General features: G+C 46.9%; 5 protein-coding genes and 1 long non-coding RNA gene across 7 annotated transcripts; 1 reads left to right on the top strand and 5 right to left on the bottom strand.

Annotated features, from left to right (window-relative positions):
* Positions 1 to 261: 261 nt before the first annotated feature.
* LOC142888012 (uncharacterized) lies at positions 262 to 1924 on the bottom strand. Its single transcript, XM_076026017.1, has one exon. It carries the CDS (start codon positions 1861 to 1863, stop codon positions 262 to 264), a length of 1602 nt encoding a protein of 533 aa, XP_075882132.1. The 5' UTR covers positions 1864 to 1924.
* LOC142888011 (GTPase IMAP family member 8-like) lies at positions 1925 to 2957 on the bottom strand (the record flags this gene model as incomplete). The annotated part of the gene is made up of 1 exon (XM_076026016.1): positions 1925 to 2957. A coding segment is annotated over exon 1 (942 nt), but the record flags the coding sequence as incomplete, so codon positions are not given.
* A 5206-nt stretch (positions 2958 to 8163) lies between these two features.
* On the bottom strand, positions 8164 to 10219 carry LOC142888010 (uncharacterized). The gene is made up of 3 exons (XM_076026015.1): positions 9826 to 10219; positions 8746 to 8893; positions 8164 to 8670 (listed from the first exon to the last, which is right to left on the bottom strand). The coding sequence occupies exons 1-3, from the start codon at positions 10217 to 10219 to the stop codon at positions 8361 to 8363; spliced, it is 852 nt and encodes a 283-aa protein (XP_075882130.1). The 3' UTR covers positions 8164 to 8360.
* A 662-nt stretch (positions 10220 to 10881) lies between these two features.
* On the bottom strand, positions 10882 to 16473 carry hps4 (HPS4 biogenesis of lysosomal organelles complex 3 subunit 2). 2 transcript variants are annotated; one of them, XR_012926585.1, is made up of 13 exons: positions 16239 to 16473; positions 15641 to 15731; positions 15207 to 15350; positions 14516 to 14623; positions 14308 to 14424; positions 14092 to 14186; positions 13935 to 14007; positions 13493 to 13617; positions 12809 to 13409; positions 12510 to 12636; positions 11967 to 12078; positions 11375 to 11724; positions 10882 to 11204 (listed from the first exon to the last, which is right to left on the bottom strand). XR_012926585.1 is itself a non-coding variant. In XM_076025598.1 (12 exons), exons 1-12 carry the CDS (start codon positions 16268 to 16270, stop codon positions 11553 to 11555), a joined length of 1797 nt encoding a protein of 598 aa, XP_075881713.1. In that variant the 5' UTR covers positions 16271 to 16473; the 3' UTR covers positions 11229 to 11552. The 2 variants fall into 2 exon arrangements, 1 of the variants encoding a protein (XP_075881713.1); XM_076025598.1 differs by lacking the exon at positions 10882 to 11204 and having other exon boundaries at positions 11229 to 11724.
* LOC142887767 (uncharacterized) lies at positions 16452 to 20017 on the top strand. Its single transcript, XR_012926593.1, has 2 exons — positions 16452 to 16589; positions 19831 to 20017. It is a non-coding gene; the product is annotated as an uncharacterized LOC142887767 (long non-coding RNA).
* Positions 17609 to 21398, bottom strand: LOC142887757 (uncharacterized). Its single transcript, XM_076025607.1, has 8 exons — positions 21298 to 21398; positions 21075 to 21161; positions 20791 to 20965; positions 20146 to 20216; positions 19888 to 20061; positions 18905 to 19002; positions 18755 to 18826; positions 17609 to 18662 (listed from the first exon to the last, which is right to left on the bottom strand). Exons 2-8 carry the CDS (start codon positions 21100 to 21102, stop codon positions 18519 to 18521), a joined length of 762 nt encoding a protein of 253 aa, XP_075881722.1. The 5' UTR covers positions 21103 to 21161; positions 21298 to 21398; the 3' UTR covers positions 17609 to 18518.
* Between the last annotated feature and the right edge of the window lie 663 nt (positions 21399 to 22061).

The raw sequence follows: 22061 nt of genomic DNA, 5'->3' as shown, positions 1-22061 counted from the left end.
TGAAAGTCAAGATGGACACATTTCTGTCTCAACTGGGTTCAATGTGTTGATGTTGATGAGGTGGAGCTGATATTCGAAATCTGAACCCCTCCACCCGTGAGAACAGCGGTGTCCTGAGCAGAGTGAATAACCAGGAGAAGAGCCACTGGTCAGAGAGGTTGCTGACATCACTGCAGAACACACCTCCTCCTCCTACTACTACTACTTTCATTTTTTCTTTTGTACTCATTGAATTCTTCAGCTTTTTTCCGGGCTGCCTCTTCATATTCTCGCCTCGTTCGCTCTTTTTCTCTTTGATGTTGTTTCTCTAACTCTTAGTTTTCTTTTTCTATCTTCATTTTGTGCTTTTTCTTCCTGATTCTTTAGTTTTCGTTTAAACTCTTCTTGGAGTTTCTGAAGTTTGTCCATTTCTTCTTTTCTTTCTTTCTCCCAGGCTTCGTGTTGTCTCTTCATCTCCTCTCTGCTCTCTTTCAACTGTCTGTTGATGTCTTCCTTGTCCTTAATTGCTGCTTTGAATTTTCTCTCCATTTCCTCACGTTGCTTTTCCATTTCCTCTTCGTTCTCTTTGAGCTTTTTGTTGAAATTTTCTTTCTCCTTTATTGTTTCCTTCATTATTTTCTCCATTGCCAAACGTTGCTTTTCCATTTTCCTATTGTTTTCTCTGAGTTTTCTATCAAGAGCGGCCTTTTCTTTGGATGTTGTCTTTATTTTTCCCTCCATTTCTTTCTCTTTTCTTTCCATCTCTTCTTTGTTCTCTTTGAGCTCGTTGTCTATAGTTTTCTTTTCCTCAGATGCTAACTTTATTTTGTTCTCCATTTCCGCACGTTGTCTTTCCATCTTCTCTTGGCTTTCTTTGAGTTTTCTGTAGACTCTCTCCTTTTCATTTGATTTGGCTTTGAGTTTGGTCTCCATTTCTTTACGTTGTCTTTCCATCTTCTCTCTGTTCTCTTCCAGCTTTTTGTCAATGGCATCTTTTTCCTCTGAAGCTGATTTGATTCTATTTTCCATTTCCTGATGTTTTCTTCTCATCTCAGCTCTGCTCTGTTCCAGCTCTCTGTCGATTCTTTCCTTTTCTTGTGATTCTGACTTTATTCTTTTCTCCATTTCTTCATGTTGTCTTTCCATTTCCTCTCTGCTCTCTTTCAGCTTTGTGTAGATTTTTTCCTTTTCCTCGGATTCTGACTTAATTTTTTCCTCAATGGCAGAAAGTTTTTCTTGCAGCTCTTGTTGCCACAGTTTTTCTTGCTGTCTCCTTTGTCTTTCTTCTTCTTCTCTCATTTTCTGTTTATTCTGTACCTCCATCCGTTCCTTGCTAATGTTTTCCTCCATTTCTTTTAGTTGTTTGACTCTCTGCTCTTCAATTTCTTTCTTCTCTTGCTCCATGGCCTCCTTCACTCTCTGAATTTCTTCTTTGTGTTTTCTCTGAAGTTCCTCATGGACCTTCTGCATTTCTTCCTCTTTGTCTTTCAGGTTCTTCTGAACTTCCTTCTCTATGGCTTCCTCAGCTTCCTGGAACATCTTTGAGGTGTAGCAGCCGCCACCATTTTTCTTCACCATGTTATTAATCTTTGTCAATAACTCTGGGACCTGTCTGCAGTTGTTCTGATCTTTATTATTGAAGACATGGTATCTCCATCCACATTCACTGACTAGTTGTCTCAAACAGCCACTTCTATCTCCTTCAATGTACTCCTCCATTGTTTGACTCCCCAGATCATCTCCTCTGGTGAATAGAACGATGATGAAGTCTTTTGATTTCTTGCCAAAGGCTTTCTTGATCAGTTCCACAGATTCTCTTTCCTCATTTGTAAAGCGGCCGATCTGCACCACCAGTAAGAAGACATGAGGTCCAGGTGACAACATGCTGATGCAGTTAGCAAGCTCTTTTTGAACAATGTCATTGGAAACACTTGTGTCAAACAAACCTGGATCCTTCAGTCCTTATCCTCTCCACTGTGTCCAGCAACTCTGGGATCTGCTGCTGGTCCTTCATGCTGAGAACAACATGTCTTCCTCCAAACTTCTGTAGAAGCTCCTGGACCTCTCCAGTCTCTCTAATAAAGCCATCAACAGCTGGAGCTTCAGGATGTGACTCCACAGTGAACAGAAGGATGATGAAGTCTTTGACTCCACAGCCAAATGTGTTCTGGATGGTCTCCAACTCTCCCTTGTCTTCATCAGTGAGGGGACCCACAGGTAGGACCAGGATGAAGGCGTGGACGTCCTCAGGGTCACAGTGGGAGACACACCTGAGTGACACCTCCATCACTTCCTGTTGAGGTTTTCCATACAAGGCAGGAAGCTCCAGCAGGGAAAGCCAGCGTCCACTCACCTCTGCCTGACCTTGAACCCACTGTGATGAGCTGGAGACTGAATGAAGCTTCTGACTTAAGATGACCTCTGCTGCTGAGGTCTTTCCTGCTCCTCTCCTCCCACACAGAACCAGGTTTAAAGCTGGTCTGACCCGTTCAGACTTTGGTCTCAGGGGATCTTCAATGATGGAGAGGAAGGATCCAGGAGAGTCTTCAGTGATGGAGAGGAAGGATCCAAGAAAGTCTTCAGTGATGGAGAGGAAGGATACTCTGGTTTCATCCACAACATTCGCAATCTTCTCCATCAGCTCCTGGTGGTTCTCTGAGGTCATCCTGTACCATCTTCCTCCACAGTCTTCAATAAGCTGATCAACACGCTGGTCTTCCTCCTCATGTGTTCTGATGACCATTGAATGCTGCAAAACATTCTGACCAAGCAAACCAAACAAGATGAACTTCAGTGTTTTTCTGGTTTCTTCAGTGAAGTCAGAAGGTTTCACCAACAGCAGCAGAACATTTGGACCAGGAGGAATCAGGCTGATGTGCTTATTCATCACTCTTCTCACGTTCTGCACCGACAGATCCAAGACATTTGGAGTTCTGACTACAGTTAATGGTTTTCCTCTCCACTCTCCATGCAGGACTGCGTTTGTATCAGTTATTGTTTTGTCCCTGGTGATGAAGTTCTGAAGTTTGATCTTGTCATAACTTTCCCCCAGAAGAAGAATCCTCAGACGAGATGCTGAAAGACAAAAGAAAATCTTGTTTCAGTTCAGTTCAGGTTGAAGTCATGACAGCAGTGCACAGTTGGCATTAACTCAGGCATGTTTTAAACTGGAGGTCACTTCAATAATCAGTCACCATTATGATGCAGCTGCTTTACACCAGAAATCAACTCAGGGAAGAAGTTGAGTTCAGAGCAGTAGATGTTGACTGGTGCAGTGTTTATGTCCACCTCTAAACCTTTGTTGACACACAGTGTTGTTGGAACTGACAACCCCAACATTAAATCACCTCAATAATAAATCCTCTAAATAGTAAATCACCTCAATATTAAAGCTCACATCAGTATTTAAACATGTTTTTTATCCCTAATTAAAGTGATAGAAGACAAGTGAACAAACATCACAGATGCTACGCTACAAGCAGCAACTACAGACTTTGCAGGCTTTGTGATCCTTGGCTTCTGCTTTGTTGGAAACCATTCTGCACTGTCAGCAGGGATCTCAAGGTCACCGGGGTTTGGCACCTTAACCCGTAGACCTCGCATAAGTGGGGCAGCAAATACATTTGTGCGCGTGCGCGCAGACACACATACGCATGCACACACACACACACACACACACACACACACACACACACACACACACACACACACACACACACAGAGCAATCATCAATTAAAAGTTTTTTTCCTGCTTGTTGACCTCTTCCTCTGCTCTTTAAAATGAACTACATCACTTGTCCACACAAACTAAGTCTAGTTCAACATTTTACACCTCAATTCATAATCATGGAATTGACAGCATTTCAAACACTACCATGTCTAGTTTATCATAGACGTGGCTCAATTGCAGGTTTGGAGATCTTCTGTTGTGCTGGCTGGTTTATGCAGCGTTTTTGTAATTTGCACGTGTTTTCTTGATTTGCCTTCTCTGTTTGCAGCACATTTGATGATTAACTATGTTTTTATGTCTTGTTTGCACCACAATCCTCTTTTTGTACTTTGTTTAGACTTGTGTTGTGTTTGTGACTTTGCATCGTTTCCCTTCCTGCAGCTGTTTTCACCAACTAAGGTGCATTAAGCAGTTGTATTTTTGTTTGGCCCCTGTCTATTGTTACAATATTTACTCATGGTGTTTGTGGTGTATCAGGAGCGACTGCTCAAAATGAGACTGCAGTTTGGACGTCATGAAGTCAAGTTAACCAGCAGCCATCTCAGTGAATCTACTGCAGACTGAACTCATTTCTGCACAGGTGAGATTCAGTGTTTTAAAGCTCTGGACACAAACCTTGGAGGATATTCAGGTCACACTGGAATAGGTAATAGGTATGTATCTAATGTGCATCACATTAATATCAGACATGTATTGTGTTTATGAAATTCATCCATCCATTTTCAATACTCGCTTCCTCCTGCACCCAGTGACTGCTGGAGCCTCTACCAGCAGTCACTGGGTGCAGACAGGGTGACACCCTGGACCAGTGGCCACTTCATCACAGGGCCACACAGAGACAAACAACCACTCACACTCACACACGCACCTACGGTCAATTCTCCAATTCATCTCACATTTATATTTTGACTCAACCCACAACCTTCTTGCTGTGAGGCCGCAGCGCTAGCAACTGCACCACTGTGTGGCCCGTTATGAAATTTATAAAGTCCAACAGTTGCTTCTGCTCTGGTGATCTGCCTCTAGTCAGTGGTGAGTAAAACTCTTCTTCGTTGGTTTGAATTCAGGCAGGAAAACACATCAGCCAACATGTTTTCTATGAATCCTCCCAGTGCAGCTTCACATCACAGCAGTTCACTACAGTTCCATCAGCATCAATACATAAAATAAGAGAGAATTATGAACTTACTGCAGAGACACTTCACAGCTGGAGAGTGAGACAACGTCCCTGCTACTGCTTTGATAGAAACACCTTCAATGCTGCTGATGAACTGCAGTTGTTATTAATTATTGTCAGACTTTGAACAGTTTTACAACCTGAGATGGAAGGAGTGGTTCTTAAGTCCTTATTTGTTATTGACCTGTAGAGTCCTAGAACCTCTTCTGATACTCTGAGTTCAATCATTTACCTGAGTCGTCTTCCTGGTTGCTCAGCTAAACTCCTGCAGTTGAAATGGACATAAGTTTGATCAGATCAGCGCACATATTTATTTTCATTGTATAGAATTTTGTTCTGCCTATTTTCAGAAATTTCACATTTAAATTTATATGTACATTATATTAACTTGTGATGTTTTGTGGCGTTGCTGATGAACTGCAGCAGGTCAAAGAGCATCAGAGTGTGGAGTCCCCTCCCCCTCCTCCCGCCCTCTCTGCCTCTTTTATTTGACAATCATTAACTCAGGATCGGGCGACACGGTGGTCTGCATTGGGGCCTTTATACAGAGTCTGCATCTTGGCTGTTAACCAAGTCCTCTGGCTTTCTCCTACAGTACAAAAACATGTATGTGAGGAAAACTGGAAACTCTCATCAAATCAAAACAGAAAATCTAAGAACAGCATTTGATGTTTGTATTTTGAGTATATTGACGCAAATTGTATTCTGATATGTTTTTAATCTTTTCTGTAATGTGTCTTTGGGAACTTTGAAAAGCACTTTATACATGAAATGTATTATCATCATCTTTCATACCTGCTCCTTCCTGCCCTCAGGGTCACGGACGTCTGCTGGAGCCTCTCCCAGCTGTCTTAGGGTGAAGGCAGAGTGACACCCTGGACAAGTCACCAGTTCATCACAGGGCCACATAGAGACCAGAAATTTTGTTGCCAAAATTATTATTGAAAATTATAAGAAAACTTTTGTTACCTTTCTTACAGATAATATCAATTTAAAAAAATGGATTTGTATTATTGTTTGTTCAACGCTCCAAGGACAAAGTGCTTTAAGGAGGATGGGACCACTGGGTTTTACCTCGCAGAGTGCTGACTTGAACCAATGAGTTCTGACTCTGGTCTTGAGGAGCGGAAGGGAGCCAATGTTACGCATTACTGGCGAGAGTGAGAGAAGTGACAGTGTCAGAAGTGATAATGATAATCTCTGCTAGTGCAACATTATCTGTGATGGTAAAAAGTTTAATTTTAATTTGCAGTCCCACAGTAGTTGACTAGAACTTACTTTGGCGGGAACACTGCAGAGGCTCGTTCGCTTTTTAAACTCAATGTTGGAAATGGCAGGAAATGAAATGAAGGATTTTTTATTGTAGAAAAAAAAAACCTTGAATTGTTTTGTTTTCGCTGTGTGCAATATGTCTGCTAACGTGCAACATGACGTTTAGTTTTGGTCCGTGTGATCAGTCACATGTTCAGGTGTCTCCTCAAAGGAGACACTGAATACTAAATATGTCTGTTAGATACATAAAGGTCAATTGTGTTCTTATATTTTGTGAAATTATTTCATATGAAAGTGTAAAATAGGTTTCAAAGTTATTTTAATAGAGACTGATCAAAACATACTAGTAAAAAGGCATGTGTATTTGTTTGTGCGTGTAATTGAAAGGGTGTGGAAGTGGGACTCACTAGGATGATTATATTCAACCTGGTCTTGTATTTTTGCATTGCACATTTTTTATTTTGTAATTATGGATGAACACGTTTTGGTTAATTAACAAGGGGTAAGTATGATTTTTCTTTTATTATTATTATTATTATTATTTATTCCTCATCCTTTTTGAGCATGTCAATGAGGATGACTGCAAAAAATATCTGATTTATTTGTGTAATGCTGATTAGAATAGAAAAAAAAACAATCCTCATCAAGGCCGTTCTTAATTTTAGAATGTTTTTCTTACTTTTCTGTGCTATTAATTGTTCTTTTTGTTTAGAATAAGAATTCTACCAGCTGACATGTTGACAACCATGGCCATGGCAGTCAGTGTCTTCCACAGCTGGGCTCTCTCTGTTCCTTCACTCTCTTTGTCACTAACTTGTCCATATTGAACTACCAATGATAGTTTGTGGAGCAGAACACCGCCACCTCACAGGACACCATGAACAGTGTGTTTGACTGGCAGGCAATCACATGATATTATAGATTATATTCAATATGATTAAACAACAATGATATTACATTAGATAATAATGATTACAAAATTATTTGATTCTATTATATTATTTATTTATTTGCGTTTTATTTTTCTTCTCTCCAATTTTCTGAAGGCCCCCTAGTGGACCCTGAGGTTTCTGCAGCCCCCACTTTGAAAACCACTTGCTTACCCAGCGGTTCCCATCGTTCTATCCATCCATTTTCCATACCCGCTTAGTCCCGAGGTCAGGGTCACGGGGGTCTGCTGGAGCCTATCCCAGCCGTCTTAGGGCGAAGGCAGGGGACACCCTGGACAAGTCGCCAGTTCATCGCAGGGCCACATAGAGACAAACAACCATTCACACTCACATGCACACCTACGGACAATTTAGAATGTTCAATTGACCTCACATGCATGTTTTTGGAGTGTGGGAGGAAGCCGGAGAACCCGGAGAGAACCCACGCAGACACAGGGAGAACATGCAAACTCCACACAGAAAGGTCCAAGGTCCGGGCCCCGGAATCGAACCCACGACCTTCTTGCTGTGAGGCGGCAGCGCTAACCACTGCGCCACCGTGTCGCCTCCCATCGTTCTAGATTCTGACATTTTATTCTAATATTTTGAGAGTAAGTTGAAAAACTTTACGGCTACCTTCAGAACGAAAAAGAACTGAAACGACGTACTGAGAAACAAAACAAGAACTAAGCTGAAGGTTTTTATGTTGATCAGTTTAAATTCATTCACTTGCTTCATGCCGAGACTGACGTTACTGTTTCATAGTTCATCCAAGACCTGGTGATGAATGAAGTCCAGGGTTAATACTTGATAATGCACTGACTTGTACTGGCTAACCTGACTGATATTAATAACTTGTATTAATGATGATGGGGTCAACTCTATAATCCTAACCTGAAATTTATTTTCTTAAATTCTTATAAAAACCGTTTAGTGTTTATTGCACAAACATTCACATGGTATTGTAAGTCTTTGATTGTTGCCTTTTGTTGACATCCTGACAGATGTTTCCCACCTGGTTTCTCTGAACCACCAGACTAAAAGCACCGGGTGAAGGAATGAGACGCAGCAATAGACTCTTTCAGTTCACAGAAGCGGCCGCACAGCCACACTGAGCTTTTAATAACCAAAGAATGGCTCCACAGGCTTATTTTAAATCATTTGACACTATTTACAAATGTACACGACACGTTTAAAATGTTGATAAATTAATAGGCTCGGGGTTGAAGTGCATTGTGCTTGTGAGTTCCGTATAGTCTCAGGGTGACCTCAGCTAGTAGTACACGGCCATGAACGGTGTGTGTAGGAGCTGAACACCTTGGCAGGACGCTGCCGACTCGTCTCCAGAGCATCCCAGCAGCAGGCCCAGGTCCCGACCCTGCAGAGAACCAGGACCACCACTGTCCCGCAGGGGCGCTACAGTCGCTTCCCCTCTCAGCGGATTCCTCCTGGAAGACAGCGCTACTTCCTGGATGCTCGCCGTGTGGGGCGCCGCCGCCGCCGCCTCCTCCTGCAGACTCTGGAGAAGGTCCAGCAGATCCACCCGCAGCTCCACAGTGCTGCCCGACGACCACACGCTGTACCTGCGGGGCGGAACCGTCGGGTTTAAGACGAGCGGACGCTTGGTTTTCCTGCGATTCGCGGCGAGAGGAGTTTACCTGGTAGGAAGGCCGCGCTTGGCGGCAGCAGAGAGGAGCGGCCTGATCGCCAGGCCTCGGGGGTTGGAGAGCTGGAGGTGAAGCTCCGCCCTCGTCACCGTCGTCAGCGACAAAATCTCCCTGGTGAGGAGAAACTCCATGGCCGTACCTGAGGAGGGGAGGGGAGGAAAGGGGAGGAGACGCTCATTAATCCGCCAGCAGGACGTCCCGGCAGCTGCGGCAGCTCAGGCTCTTTAATATGCAGATGAGGCGGCGGCCTTAACAGATGCATTCATGAGGCCATTAACACAGCGAGTGGCAAGCACTCTGACAATCCTGCAGTGTCACTCATTCAGCCCAGTGTGTTATGGAAGTCAGATTAGTGCTGCAGGATATTCAACTGATAAGAAAATAAAATGAAATCTGACTGAAACTCATTTAAAGGCCCTTGTGTGCTATGTAGCAACATCTAGTGGTTTAGAAGGAGTTGTGCAAGCAAATATGTGTATTCTTTAATCACCCGCTCGCTGTAGTTTCTGCAAACTGAGAGGCTCATTTTAGAAATGTTTCTCTCACGTCCTCTAGTTCTGGTATTAAAAGTGTCTCTTCGTGTTCCAAAGTTAACTCATCTTTCTGAGACAATGTCAGGGTGAAAGCACCAAGCACCAAACACCAAACAGCTGCAGGCTAAAGGTGGCACAACATGGCCGTCCTCTGTTTATATGTAAATGCAGAAGAAAACACAACAGTTGTCTCTTTTCAGTGATTTCCCTTCACCTATAAAATAAAAACAATTCTGTGCATATTTCTTTGATTCTTCATTCAATTTCATGTCACTTGAACCTGGCAACAATCTCCCCAGTGGACCTTCAAGCATCTTTGGATGTGGGGTCTCCACTCACAAACTTCACATCTCACTCAGCATCCAGACGTGGAGATCAGCTGAGGACTGTAAACAAGCCTGCACTATGTTTCCCACAGGGCATCCTGTCTGAGTGCCAAGGCTAACGACACTGATAACCAGCTCTCCTACGGTGCAACAGGTTGATCGCAGCAGCAGCAGCAGCAGCAGCACCTGGACACGGTGCCGGTTCTACTCACCTCCTCTCAGGCGGCCCGGGATCCCCTTGACGCTGCTGCAGCCGGGCCGCTCCTGACAGCAGCGGTACACCCGGCGGACGAAGCTGAACAGCGCCTTCCCCGGGAACAGCAGCACCCCGCGGGACGAGCGCGGAGCGAAGGGCCGGACGCGGAGCTGCAGCGGCAGGGTGGCGTTGGCCTCCGGGGCCGGCAGCAGGCTCTCCCTCCAGGGTGCCGACAGCTCCGCGCACCGCTGCACGGTGGTGGAGCTCCGGCCGGGACTCGACGCTTCACTCCGGGGTGAGCTCGCTTGGACGCCGCGAGCGTCCAACGCGCGACCCAGTACTCCCGTGTCACACGTCAAGAGGAGGAGGAACCCCACGCGGGCTGCCCACGCGGAGGCGGCTGATTCCATGGCGGCGGTTCCGAGGCACCGGTTCTCGCGCTGCGGCTGAGTGGCTTCCTGGCGCTGCGGCTTCGCGGTGTCTCTCCGGCGGCGCCGCTGCGAGCCGCCCGCTATAAGCGCCGCTCACAGTGGGGGCCGCCGCCGCCACTTACAATACCAATGGGACCCCTCCCCCTCCGCGCTGGCCACGCCCCTCCTATTGTGCGCGCCCTTAACGAGGCCATGTGACCCCCCCAACCACCACCGGCTGCTTTCTTCTCATGCGCGTACATAATGAGGCCCCCCTGTGCGCGCGGTGGGCCGACTTTTTTTCTTATTTTTTTCCACTTTTTTCCCCTCCACATTCAGCCGGCGGCTAACGAGGCTAATGACTCTAATGACTGTAATGACTCCGCGGCGGGGCGCCGCGAGCCCGCAGGTACCCGCACACACACACAGCAAGGCCACGGCGCGGCTGATGACGGTGCTGATAATTGTGAAGGCAACGCTTCACTTCGTCGCTTGTTTTCCTTGGCAATTATGAAAAAGAGAAACACAGGCTGCGGCAACCAGCAGGGGGCAGAGCACCCCCCACCACCAATCACAACAAATGTGGCGTGCACGATCATTAGACTCTTAAAAACCTCTTAAATCTTAATAATGGGACAAAAAAAGGACTTAAAAGGACGAAACATGTTTCGTTTTTATTACAAAAAAGTTGATTTGTGATAAAACATTTATAAATGATGTATATTTTTTTTTAAAAAAAGAAAAAAGAAAAAAGAAATCTCTAGGCAATAAACTCGCCCATGTTGAAAAAGATTCACAATTCATTGCTTTAATTTTACTTTGAAAATGAATAAATACAAAAGGAATCATGAATTGAACTGAAATGAAGGAACTGATGGGTCTCATAAAAAAGGTTCACGGTGCATGCAAAGGAAATGGTTGGTCCAGTTAGCTGCAGCTAAACAGGTTTGTGTGTTGTCACGTTGTCATGACGTTGTCGTGATTTCTGGAGAGAAAACTCGTGTTGAAATTTTTGAAATGTCTGCGTGTCTCTGAGCTCCACCAGTGTAGTTCCACCTGGTGGGACTCAGGAGACTGGAGAGCAGATACACACACACACACACACACACACACACACACACACACACACACACACACACACACAGATAAACTTACAAGGATGAGAACCGGAGCAGCTGTCAACACCCAGCGTTCTGCTAGAAGTTCCAAAAGTCCACGTTCACAGCGGCCGAGAAGCTCCAGAAGTTCTTCTCACCTCCTCCCGGTGGTTCTTCTACTCAGGCGTCTCTCAGCTGGATGAAGCAGGCAGTAGTGGTGGTGGTGCGTCTGCTTCTCACAGCAGGTTGACTCCGTGCTTCAGCAGCCTGTGCCGGGCCTTGCTGGGCAGCGAGAAGGCGCTGTCCTGGTGGTTGGGGATGCCCGAGTTCCTCAGAGAGCCACTGTGCTGCTGGAAGAAGGTCTCGTGGGCCAGGCTGCGGGTCCCGTACACGGCTGCCCCGGCACTCCTACGATGTGACGAGGAGAAGCAGACGGAGGAAGAAGATGAAGGAGAAGCTCCGCCTTCCCCGGCTCTGTTTACCGCCACCGCAGCTCTGAACACACCAGCGCCATCTGTGAGGAGGACCTGCAGGGACGGGGCTATAAACCCAGCACGCTGACAGATCCCAGCCCCACCCCCGCCGCTGCAGGGGCCCCCAAGGGGCCCCGAGCCCCCACCACCACCACACCATGTGACTGCCCCACTGACCTGATAATAGCCTCCTGCAGAGTCTCAGTGTTGCAGAAATGCGAGTGGAGGAGCGACACGGCGCGGACAAAGGGCCGCTCCACCGCCCCCCCCGGCCAGGCAGACAGGTTGGCTGCAGACACACACAATGAGAAGCCTCAGACCCACAACCGCACAACGCTAACCTGGACGGGCAGCCCCGGCCGGTGTAGGTACACAATCTCTCCTGGCTAGGAGACGACTGCAGTTGACGTCATGTACAGCAACTCTGTTAAGACAAACTACACCGTGGTCGAAGAAACAAATGAACCAACGATAGATATGATGATTATATACAGAATGATTACATTTTGATAGATATAATCATATCTATCTGTCCATCCGACTGCAATGTAGTTTGTCCCAGTAGAGTTGCCGTAAGGACCCTGGACAGCTCTCAGAGCCGAACAGTTTGTATACCTACGCCAGCAGAGCTGCTGCTCGTTAGCCGATAGCTCATGTAGAAAAAAATAAACAAACACACACACACACACACAGTGACAGCGGTGTTGTGGGAGGTCTCACTGGCCAGCGTGCTCTGATTGCAGTCAAAGTGGGCGAAGCTGTAGGGCCCCTGGGCAGCCGGGCCCCCCGGGGCAACGCTCCTCAGGTGGGCCTCCAGGCCGTTGAGGGATGCCAGGCTGCTGTGATACTGGACAGCAGCAGGAGAAGAGACAGCAGTGAGCTGAGATGAGGTTCTGACGCCGCTCTGGGTTCTGCGTAACTCTAAACAGTGTTCTGACTCAAACTATGGCCCCCGGGCCGTAGTTTGCCCAGCCCTGGACCAGATGTTGTGCAATGTTGGTGTTGGTGGAGCTCCTCACCACTTCCTCCATGGCGGCCGTGTCGCTCAGGAAGTGCGGCTCCACCAGCAGGGCCAGGACCAGGCCTTTGACCCGGTGCAGGTACAGCGTCATGGGAACCAGCCGGTTCTCCTCGGGGTCGTCGGCAGCGGCGCACACTGGCGCGGGGGGGCCGCCTCCACTCGCCTCCTCAGGATCCGTCTGGTCATGTGACTCCTCCCCCTGCTGTTGGAGCTCAGTCGCACACGCGGCGGCTACGGCGGCGCCGCCTCCATTCAGAACCGGGTCACCTTCGGCCTCGGCGTCGTCACTGTTGTGGTTCTGTTCACCGGTGTTGCTGTGAAAACTGTGGTAGCGTGATTCCTCCTCCTCCTCCGCCGCCGCCCCGCCCTCCTCCTCGGCTTCCTGTCTGCCATTGGGAAGAGGACGGCGCCATGGCGGCGAACTGCCGGCGCCCTGCAATGGAAGCGGGCTGACCGCCACAGAGCTGTCCGACGCCCTCTGCAGGGACCCAGGGGAACTCTGAGTGGAGAGCTCCGACTCCGAGGACGACACGTCCGACAGCGTCCTGGAGAGGCGGGACTTCCTGGTAGGCGGTTCCTTTTGGGGAGGGAAATGAGAACTGGAGGGAAAGAAGAGAGACGTTGTTGAAAGACACGAGTCGGAATTGTTGTACAAATCTGCCGACGAGCTGAATAAACTCACCTGATGTTTTTGGCAATGGGGGCCGACTGAAGATACCGGAGCTCCGACACGGTCAGGAAGACGGTGGTGGAGCTGACAGCGCCCCCGAAGGGACCGGAGGTACTCGCACTGTTGGTCTTGAGTGTCTAAATCAAAGAATCATGCGTCAACAGCTTAAACCATCACAGCAGCTTAGCCTAGCAGCCAAGAAAGAGCTCTGTGTAAATACCTGAAGCAGCATCTCTATGCAATTTAAACACAGTGGTGCATGGACCCTCTTCTTATCAATTAACAATTACTATTAGAAATTCCCCAACTTCTCATCGTCTGCTAAAACTATGTTCTTTTTGTACATTTCATATAAAACCTACTCCCAGATCCAGGCCAGAGGAGGGCGTGGCCAGAGGAGGGCGTGGCCCTGCAACAGCGTTGCTCTGTCTGACTGAAAGCTGCTGCTTCCTACCTTGGCGTACGATTGACTCTCATGAAGCATGACCTTCACGGTGACGTCCGGCAGCATCTGCGTGCTGACCACTCTGTGGAGGGGAAAAAAAACAACAAAAAAATGCTCAAACTTGTCGCTCACACTAACCAGCAGGGCAGAGGCGAGTTCAGCTCACCGCCCTCTGAAGAGGATACAGCCCGCCAACACTAGAGGACAGCGCTGGCAGGCCTGGAGAATGAGGGCAGCTTTGAGCAGCAGCAGCGGGTCGACCTGCGGGAGAGAGGAAGACGTTCAGACGTTCCTCTTTTTCTGTTTGCCAACACGTCACAGGATGTTGAGACACAGTCACTTCCTGCCCAGCCAAAGCACAGACGCAGACACGGAGACATACGTTGGTGGCGTCGATGGTCTTCAAGCAGGTGAAGATGTGATGGAGCTCCGAGGAGCCCGGCTGAAGGTGCGACAGGTACTGAGCCCAGCGCGCTGCCAGCACCTCCTGGCTGCTGCTCTGCAGAGACAACAAGCGCAGGGAAACACAGATTGATGGCGTGAGGGGCTGGAAAGGTGAAGGTTTGAGGTGGGGATGCAGCAGGACTCACCTGGTAGGCCTGCCGGACCGAGCCGTTGTAGAAGCAGAAGAGGTTGATGAGCTGCTCCAGGAGCTGGCAGACGCTGGTGCTGGGGACGTCCACGGAGCAGCCCAGCGCCTGGCACAGACAGACACACAACTGACAACCAGGACCGCGGCACAGGCACTGGCTTAAAGCAGCCTTGCTCAACTGGTGGGTCACGGCACAAAAGTGGGTCGCGGAGCTGTTTGGATTGGGTCGAGACTTTTATTTGATTTTGAAATATGATGCTGGGCATTTTATTTTTCCAGATACGCAACTTAATTGAATAATTTCAATAATTAATTTACAAGACATGCAAACGCAGCATTCCAGTTAATGCCCTCTAGGAGGCGCTACAGGTGAAACGCCTCCAAAACAACTGGCTTCAAAAACAGTTCTACCCAAATTGCAATTACAATTATTGTGAACTCTGAACAGTGAAGGCGGTTAAGGTTGACCTTTGTGTTTGTCTGGATGCATGTCTATGTGCTTATTAAAATGAATCAGAACCAGAACCAGAATCAGAAAGTGGGCCAGTGTTTTTATTTCTGTGGAATAAATTTGGGTTGCGGCCTCATGAAAAGGAAAAAAAAACTGTTAACCTGAGACTCCACCAGTTGAGAGCCACTGCTTTTTAAAAGGTCACCGGCTCCACCACCGCTGCTGCCACCTCACTCACCCAGAAGAAGTCGTCCTTCATGCGGATGGCGAACTTGTCTCGCCGCAGCCTCAGCAGGCGCACGGCAGAGGAGGACAGCTCGGAGACGCAGCGGCCCACGCCGGCCAGCTGGCCGCACAGCAGCTCCTGCCGGTCCAGAGGGGTCTGACGACACAGCGGCAGCACAGCGGCAGACATGTGACCAACGCATGCTAGTGTTGCTAAGGCTAATTAACGCTGGCCACTGAGATCACGACGGCTGCAGCTTGCTCATTGATATTGTTTATAGTGTTGTTGTTGTTTTTTCAAATGTCAGTGATTATTATTTATTCTTTTCTTATTTATATGAAGAATTCCTGCTGCTGTTTCTCCATGCTGGACTAATGGAGGTTTATTCCAACCTATTCCACCCTTTGCCAAAGCCAGAAAAAAAACAAAAACAAAACAAATCAAACCTCTTCTGGATAGAAGTAGCAGATCCCCTCCCGGGTCAAGTCGCCTTCGCCTTTAACTTTGGACCCATCGTAGAGGAAGAAGTATGTACACCTGAGATTAACACAGAAATATTTATTATTATTATTATTATTATTATTATTATTATTATTATTATTTATTCATCTATTTATTAATTTAAAAGGCCCAGTCATACAGCAGGATAACAGATTGTTCAGCCCACAGTGCATCAGTGCAGACTAAAGAAAATAAATAGTTTTGTTGATTCACTTCAGTAGTTCTCTAGGCTGGACTCGCAATGATGACGTCAAAACTTCAGTCCACTGCTTTTGTAGTTGTACAGTAGCTGACATTAGCTAGAATACAGAAGACAGAGACATCAGTCACTCCTAAAGTCATGGGAGAGAAAATAAATAGACGCGAATTACATCTAAAGTGAACCGAGACAGTTGAATCAACAAAACCCGGAGGGTGATCGAGCAATCAGGGCAGATTTGGTGTCATACTATTAAGATTAGCACGTCTAGCAGCGGTGACCGTGCTCAGACCCGTGTCCGGTTCCGGGTCCGAGCTCCAGAACCGGCTCAGGGCAGCTCTCACCTCCTGGGGTCTGGAGCCACACACTCAGCCATCACCGACACGCAGTTCCCTCAAGTTGCAAAGTCCCTCCGTCATCAGTTCCCTCGGAGATCGGAACCCTCCGGCGGCGAACGGAGACCCGGATGTTCCGGGTCACACCCGACGCCAGGGACGGACCTTCGGCGACGTTTTCAGCCACTTCGGAGCCAAAGTGGGTTCTGACAGCGAGCGGGAGCTCTGCGGGAGGAATGCGGGCCAGTCACACGCAGTGGAAGTCATGTGAAAGTACGGCGAGCCAGCGGAGACACAATTCACCCAGCGGAGGAGGAGGAGGAGGTCGAGAGAGCTGGGACGTGTTGTGTGTAAATATGTGTGAGTTGTGTGTGTGTTTTGCACACAAAGAAATAATTAGATGGTAGACACTCGTGAAATGGATGTATTATTTGTATTGGACCATTTTGTCAATAGTAATCTAATAATAATAATAATAATAATAATAATAATAATAATAATAATAATACCTGTAGTTTTTAGTCAAATGTCATTGCTTATATTCAATTCAAAAGAGAAAAACCTATATAACAGCTGGTTTTAATCATGGAAATGTATCAATACAGTTATTGATCTTTTTCATTACAGTGTGCACAAGGATATTGAAGATTAATGTGAAATTCCCCATTTAAAAAGGACACCAGTTATTAGTCTGAACAGACCACTCGTCAGCAGATTAATTGGACACACAATGTTCCAGTTCAACACAGTTCAACACAGTTCAATAACGCCCACGCTGCGTCTTGCTTTAACCACGAGGGAGTTGTGTACACACTTAAACCACGGCCGTTTCCTTTGTGATTAATCCCGATTTCGACGATCGACTGATGCTGCCTTCGCGGTGAGCGTTTGTGAGCGCGCCGACCTGCCAGTGCCGAGGCAAACCGGATCAAACTGGAGTCGTGTGTACCGTTTTCTGTGGGCTGGAGGTACCGAGGACGATCGCACAGTGACGCCGTGTTCAAGCTTAAACAAACAAACACACACACACACACACACACACACACACACACAAACAAGCGGAGCCGCGCAGTGGCTGACGGGTAAACAGTCTCCAGGTCGCCATCTTGACTCTGTCCTGTCCAGGGCGCAACAGTATCTGACCTGTAGCCTGGGTCGGTTTGCTCGAGAGTCCCACCTGGTGGACACTGGCAGAATTACAGCAGAGGCTTAGTTCGGAATATTTTTTTTTATTTTCAGCCGGGCTTTTAGACACACTAGCTGACTTTCACCCAAAGCAACAAAACAAACCAAAAGGTTTTCACTGCTATGTAATGCCCAGTTAGATTTTTCCATGTTTCGTCTTGTAAAGAAAATATCAGATTCACTGCTAGCCAATGTAATCACTGAAGTTTATATATTTTTTTCCCAACGTATCTACAGAAGTATTAAAGAATATATTATTCTAAATTTCACAAACAAATATGCAGCTTGTCTCTGCTGCATCCAGAGTGTCTAGAAATACACAACACAAAATAAGTGTATAATATGACTGTCTGTAAATTAATTGGATCACGTAAAAAAAAAAGACTGAAGAGAGGCGACAATTGATGCATCGGTGCACTCAGCCAGGAGCCGCTTCATCAGTCGTCAGTGGGAGACGGGTGGCAGTTAAAGTACAAGGGATGCTTAAAATTAGGACGTAAAAACACACAATAATAAATATCCGGGTAACAAAAGTCAAAGTTGTAACAGAAAGCGGCTAGACTTGACCGTGTGACCGTCCGACCGCACTCAGAAAATAAGGCGTAACAAGCTGCCGTTTCCACAGAGCCCTTCACAGCACATTGTCAACAATATGGCAACTGTAGGGAAACTGCAAACTCAAGAGGGAAAATCTGTTTGTGCTGCTTCAGAATAAACATTGTCCACTTGGCTTGAGCTAAACGTTGGGTAGAGATGGAGTTCTACAGGACGAACTGGTGCAGCAAACCTTCAGCAACACCGCTGCATCAGACCGATGCGTCAGTTTGTGTCAGGCTAGAGCAGCATTCCTATGGATCAATGCCAGCTGACCTGCAGGAACGACTGGGCTGCTTGACTTGGCTTTCACTCACACCAGCTCACTTCCCCTCTTTGAAACACAGGATTTGTCATTGCTTTTTTTTCTTTTCTTTTTTTTTAAAGCAAATTGTAAAAAGTTTGCTCACAATTTGCTGGACATTTTGCCAGCAGAGGGCGCTGAGGCAGCTGCAGCAGTGGGTCCTTCAGTGAAAAACAACAATCTCAAGACACATTTCCAGCTGGAGGTCACACAAGCTGCTTATCCAGTAGTAAGAGCTCCTTCTCCAGCTTCTTCATCTTCAGAGCTCTGAAGGCCATCTGCTGGTCCAGGTTCTCCATCTCCTTCCTCAGGTAGCAGCAGTAAAGAGCTCGCACGTCCTCCGTCTGACCCTGCGCAAACAAAACAAGCGAACCCCCCCATAGCTGCAGCGTCTGTTTGAACTGTTCACCATAACACCGGTGCGCTGGTCCAACTCGCTCACCTCTGCGCTCCTGCCAGCGGGCGTCTCGCAGGTGGAGTTGCTCCTCTGAGGGAAGCTGGTGCTCTGAATGTCCTGTAGAAATAAACGGCCGACGTTAACTGGTCAAGGTGGGAGGGAGGGTGAGAGAAGTGCGGGAGTGAGAGGACTCACCCCGTCCACGTGGGAGTCGCTGACGTCCGTGTCGTCGCTGCTCAGACTCTCCGGCTCCTTCTTGGTGACGGGCAGCAGGAGGACCGGGTGGCCCGAGACTGAGGGTGGGGGGTCAGTTTAGAGAGACTGTCACCTTCACTGAGGACAGGTTCCCACTCAGTGACAACATTTCAAAATTTAACCGTGACTTCTCCATGACTTTCCATAGAATTGTCGTGAAAATTTCCAATTGTCATACTTCGGGAAAAATGTGAATTTTTGCCAAATACAAAATGGAACGATAATTGCTTGCCGCGTTTGAAATACAGGAACAGTATTAGTGTTGATCTTCAGCTTTTAAAAAAAAACTAGGTGGAGCTAGTTGGCCAGGATTATTATATTATTATTATCATATAGTCTGTCCATAGAGTCATTGTTCGAGACACGAGTTGCAGGGGGCAGCGCATGGCTAGTTTGATGGGGGCTCGGTCAAACTTGAGATAAGATAAGATTTTTCCTTTATTAGACCCACAAGACCTTTCCAAAGGTTCCAAAATTTCACAACTTCTGAGCTTAGTGGTAGTTTGGCTTTGACGGGACATCTTGTTGTCTCAGTACTTTTTTTCTGTTTTAACATCAGCCACTGTGTACAGAAGCAACATTAAAGATTGAATTCAACAGTAACTGGTGCACCTGCTGGTTCAGAATTATAATTTTTATCATGTTTGGTTGTTTTATGTTGCATGTCAACGTGAACGTCTGCTGCTAACAAGGATCCAAATTAACTAAGTGGACAAAACTAGAAAGTTGTTGGTCTGAACTCAACTCAGTGTAACAAACACACTGATTTGTTTGTCTGGGATGATTTGTTGGCTGAGTGCCAAACAAATTTCATTTGACTTTCCCCAAATTTTCAGCGGTTTTACAAAATTCCATAACTTTTCCAGGTTTTTCCCTGACCATGGGTACCCTGCAAGGACCAATCAGAAGGCGGCGGGACCGACCATTGATGAAAGGGAGGTCAGGTCCGACCAGGGGCTCGAGGCAGGCGGCGCCGGGCAGGACGTCCACCCTGAGCCGTCCGTCCCGGTGCTGCAGCGCATCGTCCTCCGCCGACACCAGCGACGGAGTGGCCGAGCCGCCGTCCGTCCTCATCACCTCGGCCCGCCTCCTCTTGGCTGCAGAGTGAGGCAGCAGACGTGAGAGGAAACTCCTCTGGAGCTCTGGGGACAGTTGACGTGATCGCCAGGATGAATCCTCACCTGTTTGCACAATGTTCTTGTGTTTGACCTTCACCTGCTGCCAAGTTCTCTTGTAGCCGCTGTCTGACGCACTGCAGGGAGAGAAAAACGTTGTGCAACTTTCATTGGTCACTGATCAGAGATTGACCCGGCGAGTCTCCGATCACCAGGAGGATCAATCACAAACCATAAATGATCGCCAGAGGTGGGAAGAAGATTTTTCAGGTATCTGTACTTTACTTGAGTATTTTTTTTTGGACGACTTCTTAGGTTGACTCTCTACATCTGTACTTTCTACTCATAGTCACTCACCTGTCATAACTGTTATTGATTACAGTTTGGTTTTGCTGCAGTTGAAAAAGAAAGTATTGAAAGTAAAATTGTTGAAAAAATGATCCACATGTTCAACAAGACCTCTGGTCAGGTCAGTCCGGATTCTTTTTTTTTTTTTTTAATTGCTAAATTATCCCCAAATGTAATGTTTCATTTATGGCATAAAAATCCAGAGTTAAATCAGTATTTTTCCAGGAGGGGTTTTCTTCCACGAGTATTCCTAAATTTACTGAAGTACCGAATGTGAATGCTTTTGCCACTTCTGATGTACACACCAAGGAAACACAAAAGGCCTCATTTCTGACGTAACAGGTTTTAATCGATGGCTCTCACGTGTTTATTTTATCAGCGATCCTCTGCCACGCCTCCTCCCTCAGCTTGGAGGCGCTGGTCGTGTTGGACTTGGCCGTCAGGATGTCCCGCTCCTCTTCGTACAGCTTCAAAATGAGTTCCTGCTCTTTGGCGCTGAAGAAATGCGCCCGCTCATTTCTTCTCATGACCTGATAGTCTGACAGGACGACATGAGACAACAGGAAAAGGGAGAGAAAAAATGTGAACATTGAAGCAAACTTGAAAGGAATTCGAGATTGTGGATTTTATTGTGAAAATCTGCTCACCCCCGTCTAAATTCATTGCGATCGACATCTCGGCGATCGACTGCTCTCTCCTGGCAGGTCGCAGCTCGAAGCAGCGGCCGCGCGCATCTATCCGAGATGTTTCAATGCTAGATTTACTAATCGAATCGGGTATTATTATTTTTTTGCAGCGGCCGCGGAGCGGACTCGGACCGAAACGACGCGACGGTCGGTGGCGTCGCGCTTCGGACGTTCAACGGCTTACCCTCGCGACCGGAACAAAGAGGACACGATATCCGGCTGTGTGGCAGGACATCTGCAAGCTTTGTTAACCCAGGATTTTCTAAGTCAGCTTAAGGGCGCGTTCACGTGATGGAGGCGGCGCCGTCACAGGTCACGTGGGACACGTCGGTCACTACGGACATAAATGTCAATTGTTGTTCAGTGTTGACAAAAGGCCACACAAATTAGAGACAAACCGTTTTTGTAATATAGAACACGTTGCCTGCTGATGCTAACAGCTAGTTTGCATCTGATCCAGTCTCGTCTGTCAAATTAAAGATTCATAGAGAATATTTAATATAATCACCAGTCTTGACTGAACTCAGTCTTTTTTTTTTCTTCTCTGTATTGGTTTTTTGTTAAATTTAAAAATTTGGTTGCAGGTGATAACCAGCCTTTAGAAATAGAAACTGTTCAGTTTGTTTACCGAATAAATAAATAACAAAACAAAAATGTTTGCATCTTAAAGAAGTCTCAGCTGAATGCTAGTTTGGCTTTGACAGGATATCAAATTAGATCAGTAGTTTTTACTGTTTTATCATCAGTTACTGTGTACAAAAGGAACATTACAGACTTAATTGGACAGTAACTGGTGGACCAGGTGGTTCTGAATTGTAATCTTTATCACTTTTTGGTTGTTATATGTTGTATGTCAAATGAACTGAATAGACAAACTAAAGAGACGGTGGTCAGAACTGAACTGAATGTACAGTAACCTGTACAGCACTGAGTTGTGGGAAACAAACA

Source organism: Nelusetta ayraudi, unplaced genomic scaffold, assembly GCF_046127955.1.
Source record: "Nelusetta ayraudi isolate G7.1 ecotype Tasmania unplaced genomic scaffold, CSIRO-AGI_Nayr_v1 ptg000018l, whole genome shotgun sequence".
NCBI classification, from domain to species: Eukaryota; Metazoa; Chordata; class Actinopteri; order Tetraodontiformes; family Monacanthidae; genus Nelusetta; species Nelusetta ayraudi.
This window is presented reverse-complemented; position numbering and strand designations above follow the sequence as displayed.